Raw genomic sequence first — 22521 nt, 5'->3', positions numbered from 1 at the left:
GCGAAAGATATCGTCTAATGATGATGATTGGGTCTCATAGGCCTAAGTTTTCTTTTGTTACTTGTCCATATTGTTGGGCCTTAGCCCGATATCTTTTGGGTTTCTACTTTTCTCTCTTTCTTTCTAATAAGCCCTTCCTTATAATAAAATACTACCAAATTTTGTAAAAATTTATCCCTGAAATTTCGTATTCGCATTACAGAACACAAAAGATTAAAAAAAAGAATAAGTAATAGAGGACAGAAAAAAGAAGTGCCAGGCTGGCAAACTGGAGTAGGACTCATTCGCGCCCTGTCAGTCCACATGCTTTATAGTTTATAGCATTTCTTCTATCTTGCTTTATATATATTTCAAGTCCAATGTTTATTATTATTCCTTAATGCTTAAAATTATTCTTTATTTTTCATTGTATATTTCTGAGCCCAAGACGAAAAAAGGGAAAAGATCATAAATTTTTGCCTAATATAGTTTTTTGTTCTTTCTCATAACTTAATAGAATGCTCTCATTAGTAAGTAAACTTTGAATATACAGCTAGCGATAATTTTATACGGGTCTTATTTTTCCCTTTTCATAGATAGGTAGTATACTGTATATATACACCATTATTGAATGGTAATATAACATCTGAAATAAGATAAGGAAATACAGTCACGAAACATGTATATAAATACATTAATATTTGGTGACCAGAAATAAAAACATTAATTTTTTGGACATTGAAAAATTATACGGAATTCACAAATTGAGCCAAAAATTAATAATTGAATAAAATAACATGAAGATATGAAACACATGCATTGTCTAAAACAAAACAACAATAATAATAATTTGTTCTGAAGTTGGCCAGGGTAACAGCTTTAAAACAGCCCTTATGTGTCTCTCTCGCATCTCTGTTTCTTCTTTGTTACTCTCGTCAATCGTCATCTCTCTCTCTCTTTCTCTCTTATTTGCGCTATGCCCTGAGACTGCTGAGAAGAAGATTTGTCGGCGATAATAATACGTTACTACCAGATCCCTTAATCAATGTCTTCTTAAGACAAAATTCAATATTTGTATTAATTTTTGCTTAAATAGTGATTATTACCCTTTAATAAATGATTACATACCATTTTTTCTCATTCCCTCTTTCCCTTTTTAATATATGGAATATATATTTTGTAATTTGTTTTCTTTTAAGTATATTCTTATATTATTTTCCTTTTTTCGCATCAACAAAATCAATTTATTTGCGCAAATAAAGCTGTCATTTCGGCGTCAATCTTCTTCCAAACATTATTTCCCCTTTTATATATGTTTCTGTAAATTTATTGAAAAAAATCCTTCTTTTCTGTCAATCATTCTGTTTTGTCTCAGAATAATAATAAGAATAAAGAAAAAAAAAAAAAAACTGGTTGTGGTTACGAACGACGAAAGAGAGAACTCTTCTCCTTCTTCTCCTTTGTGCTTCTTATTCTTTTTCCTCTTCTCCTTTCTCTCTCTCTCTCTGTCTGGTTATATTTGGCGCGAAAAGGTCTTCACTTTATAGCTTTTTGTTTCTCTTTTATTATCCGACAGCTTCGCTACAAATAAAGATGTCAGTAAGTGTGTTCTCTCTTAATTACTACATACATAAGTCCCTTTCTGGGATTGGTCGATTTTTTAAAAAGCAATCTCTCAAACCAAACTCGCTCTACTCTTCATCATTGCTTTAGATCCGGTTCCACCAGAGTTCGTTTTTCTTTCTTTCGTCTGTTTGAAATGAATATTCAATATTGGATCTGTAATTGTAACTTCTTTTATTAGTCTTTCAATATAAGCTTGTGGCTCACAGATTTTGGAGACTTCAACGCGAATCTGCCGTTTTAACAGGTGGCAATAATCTTGATATTGGCATTGACCAGTCTGACTCCGAATTACGCAAAAGATCACGGCGCCGGGAAAGTATGCGACGAACTTGGCCGGAGATCATTGAGCACGAGACCACACAGTGTCTCCATCACAGATTTTGGTGCAGTGGGAGATGGCAAAACGCTCAACACTATCGCGTTTCAAAACGCCGTTTTCTACCTTATGTCTTTCGCCGACAAAGGTGGGGCCCAGCTCTATGTCCCGCCTGGAAGATGGCTCACCGGAAGTTTCAGCCTCACCAACCATCTCACTCTCTTTCTCGAAGACGGCGCCCTTATAGTTGCCTCTCAGGTATGATACATATATATATAGTGATTCTTTTTGAAAGCTGTTAGAAAATAACAAAAAAAGAAGAAGAAGCCAATACTAGTTGTTGCATGTGATGGAACTCTGTTACTCCTCCAATAGGATCCTTCGCATTGGGAAGTTGTTGATCCGTTACCTTCGTATGGACCGGGCATTGATTTTCCCGGGAAGCGATACAAGAGTTTGATCAACGGTAACATGCTACATGATGTTGTTGTAACAGGTAACAAAACAACTTTCCTCCTCCTTTTCTTCTCATTTTCTAATTATTCTTGTAATCTTGCCATGGTTACTCTTTTTTTTCTTTTGCCATGGTTAGGTGATAATGGAACTATAGATGGACAAGGCTTGGTTTGGTGGGATCGTTTGACTTCTCATTCCTTGAAGTATAACCGACCTCACCTCATTGAGTTTATCTCATCTGAAAATGTAATTGTCTCGAATCTTACATTCTTGAATGCTCCAGCTTATACATTCCATTCAATCTACTCTAGGTAAGAAGATGGTTCAATTCCATTTAGGCCTAAACCTTTTTTTTTTTTGGTTTTTTGGAATGATAAAGTCTTGACTCTAACTATTATCCTTATGCATGCAGTCATGTATATATTCATAAGATAGTGGCTCATGCTTCCCCTGAATCTCTTTATACAATCGGTATTGTACCAGGTTAGTTGGCTCTGTTTTACGTACACTACTGATAACCCTCTTTGATTGTGTATAGGATAGAATATGAACTGTCTTATGTTTTGCAATGTTTCTCAGATTCTTCTGATAACGTATGCATTCAAAATTCTACCATTAACGTGGGGTATGACGCCATATCCCTCAAAAGTGGTTGGGATGAATATGGACTTGCCTATTCCCGTCCCACTGAAAATGTTCATATAAGAAATGTTTACCTTCGAGGAGCTTCTGGTTCGTCTATCTCCTTTGGCAGTGAAATGTCTGGTGGAATATCCGGTATCGTGGTAGATAACGCCTTTTTACACAACTCATTAACCGGCATTGCCTTTAGAACCACAAAAGGCAGAGGTGGTTACATCAAAGATATCGATATTTCAAACATCGATATGTCGACAATAGGTACTGCCATTGTTGCTAATGGTAGCTTTGGATCTCACCCGGATGATAAATATGACGCAAGTGCTCTGCCACTTGTGAGTCACATTAGATTAAACAACATTTCTGGAGAAAACATCGGTGTTGCGGGGATATTGTTTGGGATCAAAGAGTCTCCGTTTAGCTCAGTGGCTTTGTCGAATGTCTCTTTGTTGATGAACTCGGGTTCTACTGTTTCTTGGCAATGCTCCTATGTTTACGGATCCTCAAATTTGGTCACTCCTGAACCGTGTCCCGAGCTGAAGAGAGATGATGAAGCTTATGGTAGAGCTGCAGTCTAGTGAAGGTGTGACTGCAAAACAAAAGGAAAAAAGGGCAAGAACTTTTCTTGGGATTCTTTTATAGGAATAAATTCATATGTTGTGAAGTTAGGTCAGATTCTTTCCGCAAGATAAACCACATTGTCTAATTAGGTCATACATGCTTCTTTTGGTTATTCGGGGTTTTATTATTTCATTCTATGTTGTTTGCATATTGTGAGATAAGAAATCTGTACAGGTTCATTTCTTCATTCATATGAAATTTTGTTGAGCACTTTTGTCGAATGCAGTGATTAATAAAAAGGAGATGTTTTTTTTTAGTTTTATTTTCCGGTTCTAAAATTCTCCTGTCCAAGCTTCATGGGATCGCTTGGCTATCACCATTGTTCCGTACATATTATTAGTTCTGTAAAGTGAGAGCAGACTGGAACTTCTGAACCCAACAAGTTTAGTATACTATTTTGAATACATTAAACTCTCAATGAAAGGAAAGTACTTTATTCCTCTTATGCACAAAAAGGTTCCAAGGTACAAATGACAATAATACATATATATATATGGATGCAGCTCTGCATCCCTATAGCTTACAAGGTTTTGCATCATACATTGGGACCACTCTAACAATTCTAACCTCAGATTCCTTATGCCTCATGCATCAACCACAACAAGGCGAGGGAAAATTAGAAATCGTCTCCAAGCATGGTTGACCACAACATACCCCGCACAAACTCGCTCTTTTTCGCCTTCTCTTGATCTTCACCTGAAAGCGGAGCTTCTTGAATATCTCTGCCCAAACGAAAGCCAGAGACCAAGTGAGAAATGAGCCCTATGTTATCATTCTTGGAACAGGAGGGTCAATAGATGATATACCTTTTGAGAGATTCTCTATACGAGACTTTTGTAGCCGAGTTTCCTTCAGTCGCAGGTGTAGCAGTTTTGTTTGCAGACTCATTAACTGAAGGAGAATTAAACATAAAGGATGACAGCAGCGGATCAGAATCGATATTGGTTGAAGAAGTAAAACTTGAAGAACCACCAAGAAGAGACTGTAAGTTTGCTTCCCGGAGTTCCTTTTTCAAGGCGAGATAGGTAGAGCTATATCCTCCTCTTCGCAACCTTCTCTTTCGCTGAACGTAAAACCTCTCATCAAGGAATCAACAAATCCACTCTAGGTTGTACCAAATGATCATGTACTATAGAGAAGCAAGCTATAAACAGATATTGAAGATACGAAAAAAACTACATCAAGATATTGAAAAGTTGAAAGGATATCTTAAAAAAATTGGCATGTTGCGTCGTAATATGGCCAACGATATTCAATCCCACCCTCTTAGTGCATACAGGACAAACCTGGGAAAACAAAGAAGACATTTTTTCAAGTTCACGTTCAAGAGCAAACAGAGATGTAGCTTAAAACAAAAAGTAGCAATCTGGATCATTAAAAAGAACACTAATTTTACCGACGGAATAAAGGAAATATTCCAAGATTGGATTCACAAGGCTGCTAAATGGATTACAGTGCTCATCTGATAAGAAGAAACAACAGAGGAAGCCAGAGAACATTTCATCATCACGAAGAGCATGAAAAATTACCAACATGGTTCAATTTTGTCAAGCAAGCTTCGAATTTTTTAAGTAAAGACCAAAACTTTGTAATTTGCATAATCTAAAACTAAGACATGATCAGCCTAAGAATAAAAAAAAACACCAAGATGATTCCCTAAAGCTAAAGAAGGGTTGGTAGAGAGAGAGGGAGATGATCATTGAAATTACCCCGTTCTTGGCTTCAACAGGATGTTCTTCATCAATGTGGCAACAAAGCCCAACAATGTCAAAATCCTCTGCGCAAAACGGGCATATAAACTCAGCATTCAAATCGTGGTCTTCTCCTTCAAGATCCTCGTACCCTCCTCCTCCTCCTCCTCCTATGTACAAATCTGCCCACCAAAACTTGAAAGATCAAATCTCATGACAAAAGCCTAAGAACAAAAGAAAACAGGAGATTCCCAGTAATAAGCGCGAACCTGATCGGGATTGACACCGTCTCGCAGAAGAGAAAACAGAGGGACAATTGATCCATGAATTGGAATCCATTTCTTCTCTGATCTTTACAGAATTATACCAAAAAAAAAAAGAGAATACAAATAATACAAAGGAGACAAATTTGAATGTCGATCAACGAAACCCTGGAAGCACGGGAGAGAGAGAGACAGAGACCAGGTGGGGGAGGAAGAAATGGAAGGAGATGGAGAGATAGTGGGGGAAGCGAGAGACTTGTTACCGAACTACAACTTCGGAGAAGACAAACACATGAAGAGGAGACTACTTATGTATTTATTTGTTTTACATACCCTTCCATTTTATGTTTATTTATATTTTTTGCCCCCTTTGTTTTTAATTATAAGTAAAGTCCATCGTTCACGCGGTTTGTTTTCGATTGGACCTATCTGAAAAAACAAAGGAACGGGTTACACTACGTTTACGTTTATAATTAATAATTATGATGGCTTCACACGTGTAGCGTTGGTCTACCACCACTGCCTGAGAAATGAAACTGCCCTCCAACATTTATCACTAAATTAACTTTTAGGAATCTAATTAGTTTATTGGTCGACAGTTGTTTGATTAATGAAGGCGAGGATAATTACTAATTAGTTTATGACAAATAATACTAATGTCTAATAGATGATTCTCAGATTCACGTACGAATTAGTATGATTTTTAAACTCGAGAGTGACATGAGTCATCTCACATTTTCTAATTAATAAAACAAACAAAGGTATTGGAAAATAGTTGCATGTGGATTGTGAGGAAAGGGGGAATAAAGTGGTGGCATGAACTTTATAGTTTTTTTTTTTCCCTAATCAACAAAACAAAGGAAGAATCCAACTGATGTTTGGCAACCAACAATTTCACATTTCACATTAGGTTTACATAAATGTAAACAATCAACAGACAACATTTTTTCGCTTTGTCTCTATCAGTTATGCAAATTTTGGAAGACTTTTCTTCAAATGCTACACAACTGGGAGATTGGGAGTAGTGGGTTAAAAAAAAAAAAAGATTTATAAACTGTTCTAATACTTCGAGTGAATTTGCTAATATGTTTTTAAAGTGGAAGAATAAAACAAATCGTATGTCGGCCTTGCTTGATAGAATAATAAGACACGGTTTTGAAAACATCGTCTGAAGTAGAATAATGCCACAAAAAAAACGTTAGAAAGAATAATAAGGCATATATATGATGGAAGTGTCGGCCTTTTGTTCGAAACTCCGACGCTAGCGACATTACGAGAGAGCGACACAAAGATAAATGTAAACCAAATTCATTGGCTTTTTGAGATAAGAGTATGAAACCAAATTCATTCGATTCTCGAGTCCTATGTAAGTATGTTACTGCTTTTGTATAAAATACACAACTTAACGAAATAACACAAAAAAGTTCATCTCTTGATTATTAGCCTAGATCACATGAGATAACCACATCAGCTTTCTCATAGCCACGTACGTGTTTTCTCTTAACTGTTCGCCAATCAGTAAGTAGCACGTATCGACTCTTTTTGACCTAACAAAAAAACAAAGGTGACGCCCTACGGTACCTAGGGGCCTAGCAACTACATTGTTGTGTTAGAGAAGTTCTTTTTACGTAATTACGAAAATCGTATAACTAATTCTCATACAGGTATATCTATTTTGATAGAGAGCCCGAAATGTCCGATCCACTTCTAGTTTCTTTTTAATCGAATCAGGTATATAGATTAATTTTGTAAAGAAAGGTGATCTGTTAAAAGGTTGAGAACCTCAATGTACATTACTGTATTTACCATTTGGCATTTACCCCAGTATTTCTTTTCTTTTTACTACTTAAACATGTGGTTATCAGAGTTTGTTATATATCTTTTCCAAAATTACACTTTTATTTATTTATTCGGTGGTGAATTATTTATTTCTCTAGTCTGTAAACTGATTTAGTTAATTAGTTTCATTTGCTATATAGCCTATATGATGAACTATTTCATGAAATTAACTTTGAAAAAGGAGGGAAGTATATGAAATAAATAAATAAAAATTTTACAGAGATTTAAAGTACGAAATCAACATTTTTAAGAGACTGTCTACGAATATATCTAGAAAATATAAAATTTATGAAAACGAGATATATGGAAAATGCGCAAAACTTTTTGGTAGTAATAATATAAACATTTTTAAGAATATTATGTATAGTTCTTTTATGATTTAAATAAAAGAAAAACGTTAAATAATATAAAAAATTAAATTCGTCGATAAAACGAGCAACACTATTATTGTGAGCCTCTGAATGTGTGCTTCTTGTTCTTCCCCATCTCTCTCTCTTCTTTCCTTTCATCCTCTCTCTTCCTTATCACTTTGATCTTATTCCAAATCTTCTCTCTAGGCTCATATATTTTGTCAGACAAATAAAACTTCTGACAATGGAAGCAACCAGATTCTCTGCTCTGTCAGCTCTTCTTCTACTGTTTATGTCACTGCCTCTCTCTGTGACTTCAAAGGACCAAACTGTTTCTTGCACAATGTGTTCCTCTTGCGACAATCCATGCAATCCCGTCTCTTCTTCTTATCCTCCTCCTCCTCCAAGCTCCGGTGGCGGTGGTTCTTACTATTACTCTCCTCCTCCTCCTCCTCCTTCCAGCTCAGGTGGTTCTAAATACCCGCCTCCTTACGGCGGAGACGGTGGACAAGGTTACTATTATCCGCCTCCATATAACGGAGGTTACGGGATGCCGTCACCGCCGAATCCGATCGTTCCTTACTTCCCGTTTTACTATCACACACCTCCTCAGGGCCACGGGTATTCAGATTCTGGATCGGATCGTTTACAGGGTCGTTCTCTTCTCTTTGCTCTCTTCGCCGCCGTGCTGCTCTGTTTCGTGTGACGGAGATTCATATATGGATTTACCTACCTACCTGGAAATGATCAACGATGTATCAAGAACTGAATTATCTTTTACCATTATAACTTCTTACATTTTTGTTGACAGTTTGTATTTAATATTATATATTTTTAATCAATTTATAACTACTCCGTTGTTCAGTATCTTCAGATTATATGAGATATTGGTTGATATGAATCCTAGTTTATTAGTCGTGGCACAACTTGAGCTTCAGTTACTGTATAGTTTATGAAGTTCAAGGTAAAGTAACTAACTAGAGCTGCACTTACACTGTTTTGTCGGTTTGATTATCTGTTATTTACATCCACTGTCATTTTGCATCGGCAAATTAGTCAATTATTAGTATCAGTTAACCACTGTGAGTTTTTTTTTATATTTAATTTTAATTATTTGATGACATTTGATATGATTTTGTTGTCAACTTGACATTGATTCAGTGGACGGCCAGTATTGGCTCCCTCGAGTCAATTTTTGATTCTTTTAATAAAACAGATGTTTTTTTTCCTATTTTCACTAAATTATCAAAAGAAATTTACATTGTATAATGAGAAGACGAATGATTGATGAGGCCTGAGGACAAAGATCAAGTGCCCTGTCTAACTAAAGTAACATCGGCACCACACCAGCTCTAGTTACGGCCATGAGTTACTGCTCACTCAATTTATTGGCCATGTGATCGTATCTTCTTCCTCTCTTTTTCATATTTTCATCTTTTTCTTTTCAATTTTTAGATTGCCCTTTTTCCAATCTTTCTTAAAGAAAAATGTGTGAGCTGGCCAGCACGTGCGAGTAGTAATGGCCTTGTTGTGGTCCCATCATCATTCAAGTCGATCTAACACAAATTTGGTAGAAATCCGGTACATCGTTCTGACCTGGTTCTTCTATTTTGCAAAATTTATAGTTGACTCTGTTGGATACTGATTTTGAGTCTCTTTAAAAAAAGGAAATCATCACGAGTGTTCGTCAAGGAATAAATTCAAAAGCCTAGTCAGAGAGTAACCGATATTAAATCACTACACCGAACCGATCGATTGCGGGTCTCATCAAATAATAGGTGTTAAAAAAAAAAAAAAAACAAATAATAGGTGTTGGGCTTGACTTTTATAGTAATCTTTTGTAGCTTTCTTTTCTTATCTATTATAAGCTTTTCCACGTCCTTTTTATGCTTTTCCTTTCCCAGTGGAGTGAACCAATTAACAAATTTACATGCCTCATCGGCATATACATGGTATCCAACGGTGTTGATTATGAAATATTTCATAATATATACCTCAGGCTCAGAATAAAGTAGTAGACTGAAACAATTCTAGAGTTGACAAAATAAAATAAACCAAAGTTATTTTCATAAATTTGTAGTTAGTTTGCAGGGCTTTGGAAAGAAAAATCTTAGCTAAAGTTGTCAACCAATTCAAACCCAAGATTACTGGATCTGATACTGATATAGTACTTTAACAAAAACGTTGGGCCATATATGGCAGCCCATTTCATAGAAACCCATTTGTTGAAGACCAAAAAAATGAGTCGTCGTCAATCCCCGTTAACCAGTCATTACCCATAACATTCACAATGATCTCAGGCACAAGCTGTATGTTAAGCAATCTTTGGTGTTCGGTGTTCCCTTATATTTTTGAAATGATTGGAATCAACAAACAGCACAAAGCAAAATATACTAATTTTATATTCTTCTGCAGTACGATCCCATAAAATATAGATACTACATGGTCTTTGGTTCGAAGAAAGTTTTTTGGATATAAATTATTCTTATAAGTCCCCTTACTAAAACCACAAAAAGAAATTGATGAATTTAGCGAGGGAAAGTTTATAGAATGAAAGTTTGGTCCTTCAAAAGGTTTCACTTTCACTTGAAAAGAAGCGGCAAATTCGAACATACAAATTTGTTAGCGAATTGTTTTTCAAAAAATAAAGATAAAAATTCTATGTGCTTGACAGTTGACAGATAGGCAGTCTCCATTCTTGTCCTAATAAAGACAAAAGCTTTCGATAAAAAAAAATAATTGTCCGAAAAGAAATTTGAGTTATCTTTGACCTTTGAAATTTCATTCTCTCCTTTCTCCCCACATAGAGAGGTAGAGAGATCACACAAAACCAGATACAATTAATTTTAAAGCTAATCCAACAACAAACGCCAAACGAACAAAAAAAATGAAAATTACAACAATTAAAATTGGTTTTACATATCCTACAAAATTAATTATATTTATTTTCACCTTAATGGAAAATAAGGTGAGATCCAAGAAAATTCGTTACTAAGCATAGACGGAAGAAGCATAAGAGAGAGCCATGAGTAAGACGGCGGCTTGCTCTTCTTCGCCGAGCTTATTCCTCCGTTGTTTCTCAGCCGTTGATCTCTGCATCATCACTTCTCTCCCCAGTTCCATCAGTCTCTGTTTCAATGAGTCACCCAACTTCGGATTTCTGCTTTGATTCTTCTTATTCTTCGTTTTCTTATCTTCTGATCTGTTCGAGATCAGCGTTCGTCTTTTCTTCCTGTTTCTGATCCCGCATGCGTTACAGAGCGACTACACAATAAGCAATTGGAAAGAGATCAGATCGGATCGGTTCAAGTTCGAATTGGGTTTTGGTTGAATCGAGATCGGGAAGAGACTGACTAACCTTGGGACCGGCGGGACCGCCACGCCAAAGAGGGGTTTTGCTAGTACCACAAATGGCACAGCTCTTCTTCTCGTTGCTGATGATATTACTGCTACTGCTGCTGTGTTCTTCGATCGCATCTGTTGATGTTTTCATGGCTTCTGATTCGATAACCTAAACAACAACACAGAGGTAGTAGCGCGCCGTTAAGTATACTTTAAATCTGATCGCACTAGAGAGAACAGATCAAGAAGAGGGAATCGGATCACTCACTTTATCGGTGGGATCTAGCATTACCAAGCTCCGTCTCCGATATCTTCTGGATCGTGATCTGGTTTTCAACTCTAGAAGATATGAATCTAGAGTTTCAAATAGAGAGAGAGATCAGTGTAGACAAGAAACAGATAAGACTTGAGAAGGATCAAAAGATGAGTGGATCAGGAAACACAAAAATTTGAATCTTGAAAGTAGAAACAGAGAGAGAGAGAGAGAGTGAGTGAGTGTCAGAGGAGAAACAGAGATATATTGTTTTTCTTTTTGGTTCAGAGAAACGAACCAAACAACAGATTGATAGATACCGCACAAAACTAAACCAAATATGCCAATTATAAAATGCAAATTTCGGCCGGCTAAACCCTAGTTTCAATTTTAATGCTTTAATGACGAAATTGCCCTTTATTTCCTCCCCTAATATCACGATAGTGCCACCCGCCAAATATTTTCACACCCCTGAAGGAAAAACTTTCGCATAATTTGAGCGCCATTTCGAGTGGGCGTCCCGCTTTTTTTCTCTAATAATGGTGTTTAATACTTTAATTACGTCAAATACTTTAATGACGTCACTCGATCTGATCAGCTCAATGGCACGTAACTAACACTGCATAGTGCGTGTCTTTTAAAATATTACATTCTTCATCTACGAAAACCTCGGATGACATTTTCTTACCGCCTCTCAAATGCAAAATACAACTCGGTACCAATCCTAAAATTACGGCGAATGCTATTCAACTCCTAAAGACCAAGAAAGTGTTTTTTGCACTAAACAAGACTTCACATCTCGTTGTCAATGATATCGCGCATCATCTGTAATGGAATCAGTCCTTCTGTCCTTATCGCATCTTTGCTTGGGTCAGGACTGATGAACAATAATGTAGGTAAGCCCCTAACCTGTATCACGTTTTTTGGTTATTGTAATGAATATGCCTGCTAGGAGAACAAAACATGCTAGTTTCCACTTTACCTGCATGTCGCGTGCAAACTCGTACTCATCATCTGTATCGACTTTCACAATTACTGCATTGCTCTCATACTCTACTGCGAGCTGTTTCACAAACAGCAAAAACTATTCAACACGAGTGTAAAGAGATTTGCAGAGTCAGAGCAAGTAGATAGAGCCAATCAAGAAGTAGAAGCTGAGATTCTCCAATCTCACAATGATTAAAATTGGAACTAATAAACTCCTTTACCTAATTCATCAAAGAACTAAACCACAGAAGATACTTGATTAATGAGAGGGTTTTTTCAACTCTAGTTCATTGCCAGACCAAGACCCTAAAAAATCCAGGATGACCCTAATACATTTTCATAGAACATTGTAGGGTTTGTTGCTGAGCTAGCAAAGCTACAATTCACTACCCAGCACCTAGGCTAGTTACAATAGTCCTGCACTAGACTTGGCAAGAAAACCTTATTATAAACCATCACATTTCAAGATTCAAGTAAAATATAACGGACAACCAGTTCCAAGAGCCAAAGTAAAATATATAAGCATTCTAGAGTCTACACATGAAGCAAATGAAATGGAGAATGTGTAAGAAAAAAAGATGAGTGACGAGAATCTATGGTACCATTTCTAGTTCCTGGGCCATCAAGATACAAGGTCCACACCATGTCGCATAAAAATCTACAATCAAGGGCACCGTCCTATCCCCTTTCACCATTTCTTGAAGTTCTTGAGCTGACAATTTCTTCTGTACAAACCATAATCAAAGGAAACGATCAGTAAAGCTCCTCCCACTTGATGGTCTCAAGAGTCATCCATAAGATTTAAATAAAGGAATCTCAATTCTGAAGCATTTAGAAGTGAATTGGTCGAAAATTTGATAGAGCTACCATATATCATTCTTATACAACTAAATCCATGCCCAGCTTCTGGGTTCCGTCCAACCAAGTCAATTTCCCCCAGAAATACTATAAGGGAAGTCGTGAAACTAAAACAAACATGAAAATTTCGAAACCGACAAGACAATAGGGAGAGAGATGGAGCGAGAAAATGGTGCGTACCACAAGATAATCTTCTCTAACAAACTTGCCTCGAGGTGGAGGACAGAGAAGCTTCCGTGAGGGCGTCAGCGGCGATATGGGAAAGTTCCTGGCGGAGGAGGAGTAGAACGGCGAGGCTGCAGCTCGGATTTCCCTGCGGAGAACGAGAGACGACGGAGCATGAAGAGAGGATAGAATCGGCGACAACGGGATATTGAGCTGTGGAAGAGTTCTGGATTGAATAAGAGCCATTCTCAAAATCGTCGATTACTGCAAAATGATTTCAGTTTTCGCCTTTTGAGGGGTTTTAGACGATAAGGCAAATTGAAGAAAAGCGTTTTCACTGCACTGGACATATATATTTTTTTACTTCGACCAAAGTTCATTATAGCTCTCGTCTTTTTTTCTTACAGTTTATACTTAACGCTCAGGTTAAGTACTGTTTTATGTTTTTTAACTTATTTTGAAGAAATGCTGTTTTCTGATTAGTGACTTGGTCTTACTCAATAATTTAAATTGGAAATCAAGAGACACCAAAAGAAGATTTTGTTTTCCACAAATTAAAGACCGAAAGGTTTGTGGTTTCATATTTTACCGACATACAAACTGTTGTGCACACAAAAAAAAAAAACAAGGCTCCAGCGAAAGATTTATAACCCCCTGCAAAAATTTAAAACAACACAATAGTAGACTCACGACCGGTGTTAGTGTGCCGGTCTTTTCAATAACAATAGCCCTGGACAATGAAACCAAACAGTTTCTGAGACTCTGTACTTTTAAACCGACCAACCGCAATTTTGAGATCAGAATGAAACTAGACTCTGAACTTTTATCACTCTCAAGCTGCAAGCTTCCAGTTCCATTCCTGTGGGTTTGAGTTTCATATCTTAACATCAGGTTTGCAGGTTTTCATGTTAGAAAGTTGAAGGGGTTTACTTCTTCTTACCTTCAACTAAAGTTAAATCCCCCGGACGGGACCGAAGCTTGGTTGCCTCCAAACTGGAACCCAGCCTGGGAACTATCAACACCTGGAGCTTGTTGTGTCTCTTCATCTCCCTCTTCAAGCCAGTATGCCTCCAGAATTTTAACAGCCTTCTCGTAGATCTCATGGTTGTCATGGCTCTGAAGGTTCTCGATCTTTTCTAGCCCTTCTGCATCATCAATCAGCTGAGCGTAATAGTTCATGTCCCCTGTGTTACCCAAGTTCTTCTCTGCCTCTCCTACCTTCAAAATGTTTTCCAATCCTTCAAGGCAGACAGTTATGATTCTTGGATCTGGGCATACCAGTAGATCGCATAATGGTTTTATGCATCCTTGCTCCACCAGGTATCTGTATAACCAACAGGCACAGAAAGTTGATAAATAGAACCAAAGTCTATATAAGAGAGAAATTACTGGAAGCTAAGCGGAAGGTAAAATATACAGTGACATACTTGATTTGATCATGAGATCCACCTGATGTTGCATTTGAAATTGCCCATGCAGCTTCTTTCTTAATGTCAAATTCAGCATTTTGAAGTAGACTGACCAAAGGGGCAATCAGATTAGCATCAACTACTGTCTGCAACCATAAAAAAACAAAAAAAAAGATAAAAGCACAATTAAAAAAGTTCCAGAAGACAACGATAGAAAACACATGATGAAAAAGTAGTAACTGCCTACCTGGATCTGATCTTTGTTGCCAGCTGTGATATTTGAAATAGTCCAGCAAGCTTCCTTCTTTATGCTTTTCTTATAGTTTTGAGTGAGAAGGTTGGCAAGACAAGGTAGAGCGCCACTATTGATCACCCACTGGAGAAGAAGTTCAATTGATTTCCCAAGTAAAACGATGTAAGATATTTTTCAGATGTATAAAAGTCGCTTAGACAGACTCATGGAAAAACAAATGTAAACAAAGAATTAATTGCAAGAAAAATATAACAGAAGCAACATATAACAATAAGACATTGCATATCTACTAATATAGACATATTGGCACAGACGGATGTTTAAGTGATAAGCATTCAACCCTCCCAATGTCTTGATGAAAGGCTGGATATGACAGAACAACAAGCAGGTAGCATGCAATTGGCCTAAACTTAATTACATATGCCAATCTATGATTAGATGATATTCATGGTATAACACTAAAAATGTTTCTGTTACCAAAACAATTATGTAAAGTTCTAATCTATCTTTGAACCAACTCCTAAAGGCCAAAGGGTTCTCACAATTCTTAGCTGTACTTATACACAAAGCTACTCTTCGTCGAAAGCAAAAGGTATAGTATACTTTCATATACAATGTGCATAACAGAAGTACTGCAAGAACTTCAATAGACATCATACCTGCGTTTGTAGATCATCTCCAGTGACTATATTCCCTACGGTGCGAAGTGCAGGAATTAGCACAGATGGAGAAGGATGGCTGAAATATCAAGAGTAGGGTGTCAAGTGAATAATCAACATATGTATGAAGGGGAGAGAAAGTAAAGAGAATTATAAACGGGTACTGACAGTAAAAGTTCAACAAGTCTCGGGACAACACCGGCCTCGAGAACAGCCTGGATTTTGTCATTGGTCCCATCAGAGAGGTATGAGAGAGCCCAACAGGCATCTGTCAACACTTCTTCATCGTTTGAATGAATTAGCCGTTCAAGGGCAGGAAGAGCGGGTTTCACCTGTTAATCATGCAAAAATATGTTAAAAGAATAGGAGAAATAACATTGAAGAAACAAACCTGTAGGGAAAAAGATGAAAGACCTGGTCAAAGTGTGGCTGAGGCTTGCCACGACAGAAGTTTGACAAGGTCCAGGTGGCATTTCGAAGCATTGACAATTTAGCATGCTCATTAAGCTGACCGAGCAGCGGAACCAATGCCCCATATCTAAGAACAAGATCACGGCACTGTGGTGAATCACCAGCAACGTTGCCCAACGCCCAAACAGCCTGCAGGTTAGATGGTAATATTGCAATCAGGTTTTTACAAATTTTCAATTGCATAACAAATTCCTATAACATCAAAGTGGCATACCTGCTCACGGACATCATCACTAGGGGAAGCAAGAAGCTGGACAAAGATTGGAACAGCATTGTGATCGATTACAACCTTTGTGTGATCAGATGTTCCAGAGGCAATGTTTGTTAGAGCCCAAGCTGCCTCAAACTAGAAAGGATCATAGAATATCAGAGCTCATAAGAGAAGATTACAGTGACGACAGAATCAAATGAAAGAGGCAGACTTTCTCTCACCTGGATCGAGGGGTAATCCTCTTTCATAAGAAACTCAACAAATCGAGGCACAACACCAGAATCTATCACTTGCTCAATTGGAGGACTTCTCTCTATGCAGATAGAATACCAACAGTGACAAAAGTTAAAAGAGGACACTCAAAATAATATGAAAACGTATAATAAAGATAATTAAGAATAAATATTACCTATAGAGAGGAGCTTCCTGAACTGAGTAGTGGACTCAAGCTGCAAGGCAGGATCATCGGACAAAACCCCAGCAACCATATCCGGCAAACTCTCCAACTACAAGGAAAATCAAGGCAATCATCATCACTAACAACAACAGTAGACAGAACCCAAACGCTAAAAACCTAGAGACCGACTCCAGGTTCAATCGAATCAATCCAAAACCCAGAATTGTACCTTATTACCGACGGAGGCGGCATGAGGAGCGGCGGAAGCTGGAGGCAAGTCCTGAAGAGCTTGCATACCTTCGCGTCTCTTCTTCATTAAACTCTCCTCACGCTTGCTTTTACGGATCTCAACCATGTTGTCTTCTCTCCTCCGTCTTCCTTCCTCAGCATCCACCGCAACTTTGTACCGGTTCCGGCGAACCTCCGTCCTAGCGTTGGGTCTCAGCGACATGGCTCTAAGGCAGGTTGAGAAGGAAAAATCTGATAACGGGATGGTTAACTCAATCGATGAATAGACACAGACACACCGCTAAGAGTGGTTTGTGAAGTTGTATATATAGATCCTTGCAGAGAGGAAGATTAAGAGAAAAATAAACCCTAAAAAAAATGATTTGGGATTGAAAAAGTGATGAAGAGATTAAGCAGGAAAGACGGAAAAAGGCAGTCTGGGATACTTTGTTCCCAATTTATACGAATGCTAAAAAGGAATAGAATTGATCACTTATTGATTTTTGTCTTTTTACCTTAACATACTATTATCTGGTCTAAGCCCACACCTTTCGAGGCTTTCATTTAGGCCCATTAGTTTGGTCTATATACATCAAACGATTCAAACCCATCGAGCAATTGCGTTTGTGATTTGCCTAGGTTTAGAGAGGATGAAGAACGAGAACGCTGCAGCGACGCCTGAGTACGCGATAGCTAAAATAATGGTGTGGTGGGACATGAAGGACTGTCCAATTCCCGGGGGTTATAATGCTCGTCGGTTCCGTCGGAGTATAGAAGGGGCGTTCAACAATCTAGGCTACTCTGGTCCTGTCTCCATCACTGCCTATGGCGACCAAACACAAACTCCTGACCATCTCCTGCACGCGCTCTCTTCAACTGGAATCGCTATTGCACATGCCAGATCCGGTTAGTCCAATTTTGATCAATCTATGGAATATAGGGTTTAAATTTCAAATAGCTAAATGATTTCCTTTTACTGAAACAGAAAGCACAGCCTCACTCATGTATTCGGATATGGTGAAATGGCGAGGTCATAATCCTCCTCCGGCTACAATGATGTTCATATCCGATCAGGTGGACTATGTCTTCTCTTTGGATCTGATCCGGCTACAACAAAAGACGCTATACAACCTCTTTCTGGGTTATTCGGTTCGTTCTAAAGCCATAGCAGAGTTGCTCACCTCTGCAGAGTGGCGCTGGGAAAAATTACTATGGTCGACCCCTGTGGTTAATAAACATGAAGAAATTATTTCTGCCATGTTTTATTGTAAATCGTGCCAATTCGATTGCCAAAGCCTGGAGATATTCAGGAACCATCTCTCGAGTAGTAAGCATGCATGGCAAGTAAGCATCCCCTCTCTCTCTCTCACTCTCTCTCACTCTCTCTACATTGATTGTAACTAACACCTTAGTTAATCGCAGGAGGTTAGAAAACCTACTGCTCGACAACTTGCCCCTGTAACGCGCAAGTGGGGAAGGAACTACCCGGCCAAGCCTGAGTACGCCACAGCTAAAATAGTGGTGTGGTGGGACATGGTAGACTGTCCGATTCCCGAGAGTTTTGATGCTACTCGGGTCCGTCCAAGTTTAGAAGGAGCGTTCAAGAATTTAGGCTACTCTGGCCCTGTCTCCATCACTGCCTATGGTGACCAATCACAAACTCCTGATCATCTCCTGCGAGGGCTCTCTTCCACTGGAATCGCTGTTTCACATGCCAATTCCCGTTAGTCCATTTTTCTGGAATTTCAACTACATATATATATACTACATATATATATAACGCTTTCCTCTTATTGAAACAGATCGTAGACTCATGCGCATGATTTCTGATTTGCATACATGGCTAATCAAGAATCCTCCTCCAGCTACAATTATGCTCATACTCGATGATGTAGATGATGTTTTTTCAAATTTTGTTTCCGGGTTTCAACAAAAGAAGAAAAACAACATTTTCCTCGCTTACCCATATAGGCGTTACAAAATGTCTGCCGTGGTCACCTCTGCAGAGTGGCTCTGGGAAAGCTTACTGGCAGGTGTTTATTTGTCCTCCTCTCATCATCTGCTACTGTTGAAATCTAATTACCCTGTTTATGAGCTACACTTGTGTTTTTTTCTCACAGTTTCAGAGACTAGAAGACACGTTCTTCAGAGGTGCAGTCAAAGGGGTGAATCTACCCAAATGTTTGATTGCAAAACGTGCTGTTTTGATTGCAATAGCCTTGATCATTTCAGGAAACATCTCTCGAGTAGAAAACATAAATGGGGAGTAAGCATCCTCTCTCAATACATTATTTCATTAGAACCATTTTAGCAACAATCTATTTAACTTTTTCCACTCATTGTCAAGCAGGAGTACCGTATCCATGCGGATGTTCTAGCAAGCAAGTACGATCTAGAACGTATTCGATTAGGCAGGGAGCTTATGGTAAATTTTGTTTTTTTGTTTTTACCTTTCATGCTTTGAAGTTAGAATTAGCACTGCGACTTTAATTCGACCCCATACCCGAGTTTTTTTTTGTTTTTTTTAAAAAAATTTATTTTTTAAAAGACCTTTTAGTTCCTAGTTTCCACAGTTTTATGTTGATACGTTTCCAATTGCTCTTGTTCATCTTCTAGGAAGAAGATTTTGAAATGAACGAACGTGTGGGAAAACATCTAAAACGTTCGAGGAAGACATTCCGGACTGGTTTTCGGCCTTTTCATGATCACTTGCATCTTATTAATCGTAGAGCTTAATAATCTTATAGCCGGATCTGGCTCAAGTGTCTACCCAACGGCCACATGATCAGCTGGCAGCTTTGAGAGGGAGTTAATGAATTCGGTCTAGTCCTCGAAGCTTTTTTTTTAGTTTCTGTCTTTGTTTCAGGATACTCGTTTGGACTATTTATTTTTCGTTTCGTTATTTTTATTTTAAACTATTAACTTTTAAATTAGTTAATCATATTTACAATTATAATTTTTAATTAAATATATTTATAATTATAAGTTTTACTTCCTTATATATAATTATAAGTTTTATAGAAATTAAAAGGAATATTTTTTCTCATATTTGTCTTTAGTTTATTATTTTTACTTCTCTAACATATAGTTATACATAATTTTAATCTATAAGATCATATATATAAAAATTAGTTAATCATATTATTTAATATTTACCGGCAAATAAATATTTATCAGCCAATCAATATCTAAGCTTGAAAGCAAAAAATCACACCACGAAAAACTTCAGGGTGCAATCATCTTTACTAGATTTCGAGATTTATGAGTAGGTCAAGAAAGTGTCTTGACAGAAAAATATAAAATCTGACATGCTAGCATCACCTTGTGTGAATTTTCTGAATTTCAACAAGATAATAAAACTTAAATATAACAATAACAATTAGCTACCTGAACTATAACACAATATGTCTTTTTTGTAAATGCATTAGATCATTTCCAATTATTCAAGAATTTTTTGTCTAATAGTTAATATCATGCGGGTAATTGGGGTTATCAAAAAACTAACCATTAATTCCAGTTTAATAAACAATTTAACATACCTTAATCGGATCGAACAAACCACTTAACAGACGTTAATCAGATTTTGCTAATGGTTAACATCATGTGGGTGACTGGGGAAATTCCATAAAAACTCCATACAAAAAAAACTTAAACATAATTAATTTAGTTTGGTTTGATTTGGTTTTGGCCTTTCAAATAATTTCAGATTTTTTTAAAAAAGAGAAGAAGAAAAAATCAATACAGTAAATATGTCAAAATTCAGAATCTAATAATTGAAAATTTAAAACTTAAAATCGATTCTAGTGAAAGAATAATGAGACCCCCAATAATGTTGTCATTAGTGATGTAGTTTAAAAAAACAAGTTGATGAAATTTTTGTAATACTCCCTTGTTCCAATATTGCCTAGTTTTATAAACTCTAGTAGTTGTTGACCGCGGTGCGCGCGGGAATTTTATAGTTGTTTTTTATATTTTGAAATTTATATTTTGATTTTTCTTTGTTTTTTGTTTATTTTTTTGTTTTTACTGTTGTTTTTGTATTAATTTAGTATAGCTGTTAGAACTTTACATTTCAAAAGCTTTCAACTGTCGTAGACTCGTAGGCCAAATTATTCTGGTGAATCCACTTATTTATTTATCTAAGTGTTTTCATTTTACTTTTTAGTTTTTTTTTTCTACTTTTTATGCCTAAAATCGATTGTGTTCTCGTTTAAGCTGGTTTCGGATGACATCAATCTAGTGGTATATCTATCTGTATAGTATAAATTATCTTGTTTTATATTTTGTTTTTGTATTTAGCTCCATTAATCAAAAAATTGATCATTACTTTATAAATAGATACTTGTTTTTTTTTTTGGGACATAAATTTTTTTACTATATTATTTATTTTCTTAAAACTACTATATAATATAAAAAATAAAATAAAGGTTAAGTTATGAGATAGAAAAGAAATTAAAAAGTAAAGTGTTGTAATTCTAAAAAAATTAAGATGAATAATGTGGCATTAGGAGAATTAGGAGAATTTTATATATATATAGATAATCGCAGTTTTATAAGTCTCGGTTCTATAGTCCACGATTTTGGGTTAATTAAACGGGCCTATATGATGAATAAGGGGACAGATTTAAAGGCCCATTTTGAGGGCACCTTGGTCATTTACATTTGACTATAAATCCAAGCAAATTAGGGCTTTGTTACAGAGGCCGTCTATTTGTATCGCGGAAAGCAAACCCTAGCCGAGCAGATCTACATCTCTCTCGCTCTCTCTCGCCTCACTCTGGTTAGCTTCTTTCTTTTAAATTCTGCCGATCTCTGTCTTCTTTCTCTCAGTGGTTACGTTCGTGATTGAATTGAATCGTTTGGTTGTGGTCTTGTTTCAGAGATGGCCAAGTCGAAGAATCATACGGCGCATAACCAGTCGGCGAAAGCCCATAAGAACGGAATCAAGAAGCCAATGAGGCACCGTCACACCTCAACCAAAGGAGTAAGTCCTTCGAATACTGGTTAACGTAAAACCTTTTTTCAGATTCCAGTATCAGTTTCAGAGCTTGATTTGCTGTTCTATTTGTGAAATGTTTTAGATGGACCCCAAGTTCTTGAGGAACCAGAGGTACGCAAGGAAGCACAACGTCAAGGGCGGCGAGATTGCTAGCGCCGAGGAATAAGCTTTCTTTCTTTTTTTTTGATTATGTGTGAGACATTTTAAAGTTTTTATGAATTTTGGAGACTTTTCTTAGACAAAGAAACCAATTTACTTTCCCCTTATGTTGGATTGTGTACTCTCTCTCTCTCTCTCTCGCTTACCTTGGCCTTAATTTTAATATTATCAGTTTTCTATTCATCTTTTCTCTTATCTGTGATTTGTTTCGTTATTCGCCCTATTCTTTTGCTGTTAGGTTTGTTTTGAGTAGATATGTGGATCCTTATTTGATCTACATTTAGTGTTTTCTGTTTTTTTATTCTGGTTTTATACACCATATGGTTTCATTTGCCCACTAGAGTTGGAAT

At 37.0% G+C, this 22521-nt stretch overlaps 8 protein-coding genes across 11 annotated transcripts; 4 read left to right on the top strand and 4 right to left on the bottom strand.

The window, feature by feature from the left end:
• Nucleotides 1-1407: 1407 nt before the first annotated feature.
• On the top strand, nucleotides 1408-3899 carry LOC17891586 (probable polygalacturonase). 2 transcript variants are annotated; one of them, XM_006297397.2, is made up of 6 exons: nucleotides 1408-1578; nucleotides 1850-2179; nucleotides 2297-2417; nucleotides 2514-2688; nucleotides 2790-2860; nucleotides 2957-3899. In XM_006297397.2, exons 1-6 carry the CDS (start codon nucleotides 1573-1575, stop codon nucleotides 3592-3594), a joined length of 1341 nt encoding a protein of 446 aa, XP_006297459.2. In that variant the 5' UTR covers nucleotides 1408-1572; the 3' UTR covers nucleotides 3595-3899. The 2 variants fall into 2 exon arrangements, with proteins under 2 accessions (XP_006297459.2, XP_006297458.2); XM_006297396.2 differs by lacking the exon at nucleotides 1408-1578 and adding an exon at nucleotides 1583-1708.
• A 150-nt stretch (nucleotides 3900-4049) lies between these two features.
• On the bottom strand, nucleotides 4050-5862 carry LOC17891895 (protein DEHYDRATION-INDUCED 19 homolog 4). Its single transcript, XM_023785996.1, has 5 exons — nucleotides 5598-5862; nucleotides 5347-5510; nucleotides 4846-4923; nucleotides 4444-4706; nucleotides 4050-4359 (listed from the first exon to the last, which is right to left on the bottom strand). The coding sequence occupies exons 1-5, from the start codon at nucleotides 5665-5667 to the stop codon at nucleotides 4254-4256; spliced, it is 681 nt and encodes a 226-aa protein (XP_023641764.1). The 5' UTR covers nucleotides 5668-5862; the 3' UTR covers nucleotides 4050-4253.
• Nucleotides 5863-7889: 2027 nt separating this feature from the next.
• On the top strand, nucleotides 7890-8681 carry LOC17892175 (multiple organellar RNA editing factor 8, chloroplastic/mitochondrial). Its single transcript, XM_006298673.2, has one exon. It carries the CDS (start codon nucleotides 8025-8027, stop codon nucleotides 8484-8486), a length of 462 nt encoding a protein of 153 aa, XP_006298735.1. The 5' UTR covers nucleotides 7890-8024; the 3' UTR covers nucleotides 8487-8681.
• Nucleotides 8682-10522: 1841 nt separating this feature from the next.
• Nucleotides 10523-11667, bottom strand: LOC17893802 (GATA transcription factor 15). The gene is made up of 3 exons (XM_006298679.2): nucleotides 11391-11667; nucleotides 11139-11291; nucleotides 10523-11044 (listed from the first exon to the last, which is right to left on the bottom strand). Exons 1-3 carry the CDS (start codon nucleotides 11409-11411, stop codon nucleotides 10772-10774), a joined length of 447 nt encoding a protein of 148 aa, XP_006298741.1. The 5' UTR covers nucleotides 11412-11667; the 3' UTR covers nucleotides 10523-10771.
• Nucleotides 11668-11920: 253 nt separating this feature from the next.
• LOC17893063 (thioredoxin-like protein CITRX, chloroplastic) lies at nucleotides 11921-13733 on the bottom strand. Its single transcript, XM_006298593.2, has 4 exons — nucleotides 13401-13733; nucleotides 12965-13087; nucleotides 12358-12438; nucleotides 11921-12284 (listed from the first exon to the last, which is right to left on the bottom strand). The coding sequence occupies exons 1-4, from the start codon at nucleotides 13629-13631 to the stop codon at nucleotides 12168-12170; spliced, it is 552 nt and encodes a 183-aa protein (XP_006298655.1). The 5' UTR covers nucleotides 13632-13733; the 3' UTR covers nucleotides 11921-12167.
• A 174-nt stretch (nucleotides 13734-13907) lies between these two features.
• Nucleotides 13908-17450, bottom strand: LOC17892677 (importin subunit alpha-1). 2 transcript variants are annotated; one of them, XM_023785380.1, is made up of 11 exons: nucleotides 17015-17450; nucleotides 16798-16894; nucleotides 16610-16701; nucleotides 16392-16523; nucleotides 16121-16306; nucleotides 15875-16038; nucleotides 15707-15785; nucleotides 15042-15170; nucleotides 14813-14940; nucleotides 14326-14709; nucleotides 13908-14265 (listed from the first exon to the last, which is right to left on the bottom strand). In XM_023785380.1, exons 1-10 carry the CDS (start codon nucleotides 17234-17236, stop codon nucleotides 14328-14330), a joined length of 1611 nt encoding a protein of 536 aa, XP_023641148.1. In that variant the 5' UTR covers nucleotides 17237-17450; the 3' UTR covers nucleotides 13908-14265; nucleotides 14326-14327. The 2 variants fall into 2 exon arrangements, with proteins under 2 accessions (XP_023641148.1, XP_006297392.1); XM_006297330.2 differs by having other exon boundaries at nucleotides 13908-14244.
• Nucleotides 17451-17640: 190 nt separating this feature from the next.
• On the top strand, nucleotides 17641-19966 carry LOC17893546. Of its 2 annotated transcripts, none has more exons than XM_023786525.1 (7): nucleotides 17641-17919; nucleotides 17999-18357; nucleotides 18436-18736; nucleotides 18816-19046; nucleotides 19140-19279; nucleotides 19364-19438; nucleotides 19630-19966. In XM_023786525.1, the coding sequence occupies exons 1-7, from the start codon at nucleotides 17664-17666 to the stop codon at nucleotides 19747-19749; spliced, it is 1482 nt and encodes a 493-aa protein (XP_023642293.1). In that variant the 5' UTR covers nucleotides 17641-17663; the 3' UTR covers nucleotides 19750-19966. The 2 variants fall into 2 exon arrangements, with proteins under 2 accessions (XP_023642293.1, XP_023642292.1); XM_023786524.1 differs by having other exon boundaries at nucleotides 19134-19279.
• Nucleotides 19967-21688: 1722 nt separating this feature from the next.
• On the top strand, nucleotides 21689-22354 carry LOC17890609 (60S ribosomal protein L29-1). Its single transcript, XM_006298858.2, has 3 exons — nucleotides 21689-21793; nucleotides 21894-21997; nucleotides 22095-22354. The coding sequence occupies exons 2-3, from the start codon at nucleotides 21896-21898 to the stop codon at nucleotides 22176-22178; spliced, it is 186 nt and encodes a 61-aa protein (XP_006298920.1). The 5' UTR covers nucleotides 21689-21793; nucleotides 21894-21895; the 3' UTR covers nucleotides 22179-22354.
• The last annotated feature ends 167 nt before the right edge of the window (nucleotides 22355-22521 follow it).

Source organism: Capsella rubella, unplaced genomic scaffold, assembly GCF_000375325.1.
Source record: "Capsella rubella cultivar Monte Gargano unplaced genomic scaffold, Caprub1_0 scaffold_3, whole genome shotgun sequence".
Classification (NCBI taxonomy): domain Eukaryota; kingdom Viridiplantae; phylum Streptophyta; class Magnoliopsida; order Brassicales; family Brassicaceae; genus Capsella; species Capsella rubella.
Note: the sequence above shows the minus strand (reverse complement) of the source record. Positions and strands in the feature narration are given on the sequence as shown.

What these genes read in the sequence shown, in the direction of transcription:
- LOC17891586 (XM_006297397.2), top strand. An exon ending in CCCTTATAGTTGCCTCTCAG is followed by an intron (nt 2,180 to 2,296) that starts GTATGATACATA and finishes CTCCTCCAATAG; the next exon opens with GATCCTTCGCATTGGGAAGT. An exon ending in TACAATCGGTATTGTACCAG is followed by an intron (nt 2,861 to 2,956) that starts GTTAGTTGGCTC and finishes AATGTTTCTCAG; the next exon opens with ATTCTTCTGATAACGTATGC.
- LOC17891895 (XM_023785996.1), bottom strand. Translation starts at nt 5,667, where the DNA reads ATGGATTCCAATTCATGGATCAATTGTCCCTCTGTTTTCTCTTCTGCG. An exon ending in ACGGTGTCAATCCCGATCAG is followed by an intron (nt 5,511 to 5,597) that starts GTTCGCGCTTAT and finishes TTTGGTGGGCAG; the next exon opens with ATTTGTACATAGGAGGAGGA. An exon ending in TATAGAGAATCTCTCAAAAG is followed by an intron (nt 4,360 to 4,443) that starts GTATATCATCTA and finishes TCGTTTGGGCAG; the next exon opens with AGATATTCAAGAAGCTCCGC.
- LOC17892175 (XM_006298673.2), top strand. Translation starts at nt 8,025, where the DNA reads ATGGAAGCAACCAGATTCTCTGCTCTGTCAGCTCTTCTTCTACTGTTT.
- LOC17893802 (XM_006298679.2), bottom strand. Translation starts at nt 11,411, where the DNA reads ATGCTAGATCCCACCGATAAA. An exon ending in TGCTAGATCCCACCGATAAA is followed by an intron (nt 11,292 to 11,390) that starts GTGAGTGATCCG and finishes GTTGTTGTTTAG; the next exon opens with GTTATCGAATCAGAAGCCAT. An exon ending in GCGGTCCCGCCGGTCCCAAG is followed by an intron (nt 11,045 to 11,138) that starts GTTAGTCAGTCT and finishes CTTATTGTGTAG; the next exon opens with TCGCTCTGTAACGCATGCGG.
- LOC17893063 (XM_006298593.2), bottom strand. Translation starts at nt 13,631, where the DNA reads ATGGCTCTTATTCAATCCAGAACTCTTCCACAGCTCAATATCCCGTTG. An exon ending in TTAGAGAAGATTATCTTGTG is followed by an intron (nt 13,088 to 13,400) that starts GTACGCACCATT and finishes TGGTTTGTACAG; the next exon opens with AAGAAATTGTCAGCTCAAGA. An exon ending in TGGCCCAGGAACTAGAAATG is followed by an intron (nt 12,439 to 12,964) that starts GTACCATAGATT and finishes TTTGTGAAACAG; the next exon opens with CTCGCAGTAGAGTATGAGAG.
- LOC17892677 (XM_023785380.1), bottom strand. Translation starts at nt 17,236, where the DNA reads ATGTCGCTGAGACCCAACGCTAGGACGGAGGTTCGCCGGAACCGGTAC. An exon ending in GTGATGATGTCCGTGAGCAG is followed by an intron (nt 16,307 to 16,391) that starts GTATGCCACTTT and finishes TCTAACCTGCAG; the next exon opens with GCTGTTTGGGCGTTGGGCAA. An exon ending in GGATCTCATGATCAAATCAA is followed by an intron (nt 14,710 to 14,812) that starts GTATGTCACTGT and finishes TTGGTTATACAG; the next exon opens with ATACCTGGTGGAGCAAGGAT.
- LOC17893546 (XM_023786524.1), top strand. Translation starts at nt 17,664, where the DNA reads ATGAAGAACGAGAACGCTGCAGCGACGCCTGAGTACGCGATAGCTAAA. An exon ending in GTAGTAAGCATGCATGGCAA is followed by an intron (nt 18,358 to 18,435) that starts GTAAGCATCCCC and finishes AGTTAATCGCAG; the next exon opens with GAGGTTAGAAAACCTACTGC. An exon ending in CTGGGAAAGCTTACTGGCAG is followed by an intron (nt 19,047 to 19,133) that starts GTGTTTATTTGT and finishes TTTTTCTCACAG; the next exon opens with TTTCAGAGACTAGAAGACAC.
- LOC17890609 (XM_006298858.2), top strand. Translation starts at nt 21,896, where the DNA reads ATGGCCAAGTCGAAGAATCATACGGCGCATAACCAGTCGGCGAAAGCC. An exon ending in GTCACACCTCAACCAAAGGA is followed by an intron (nt 21,998 to 22,094) that starts GTAAGTCCTTCG and finishes GAAATGTTTTAG; the next exon opens with ATGGACCCCAAGTTCTTGAG.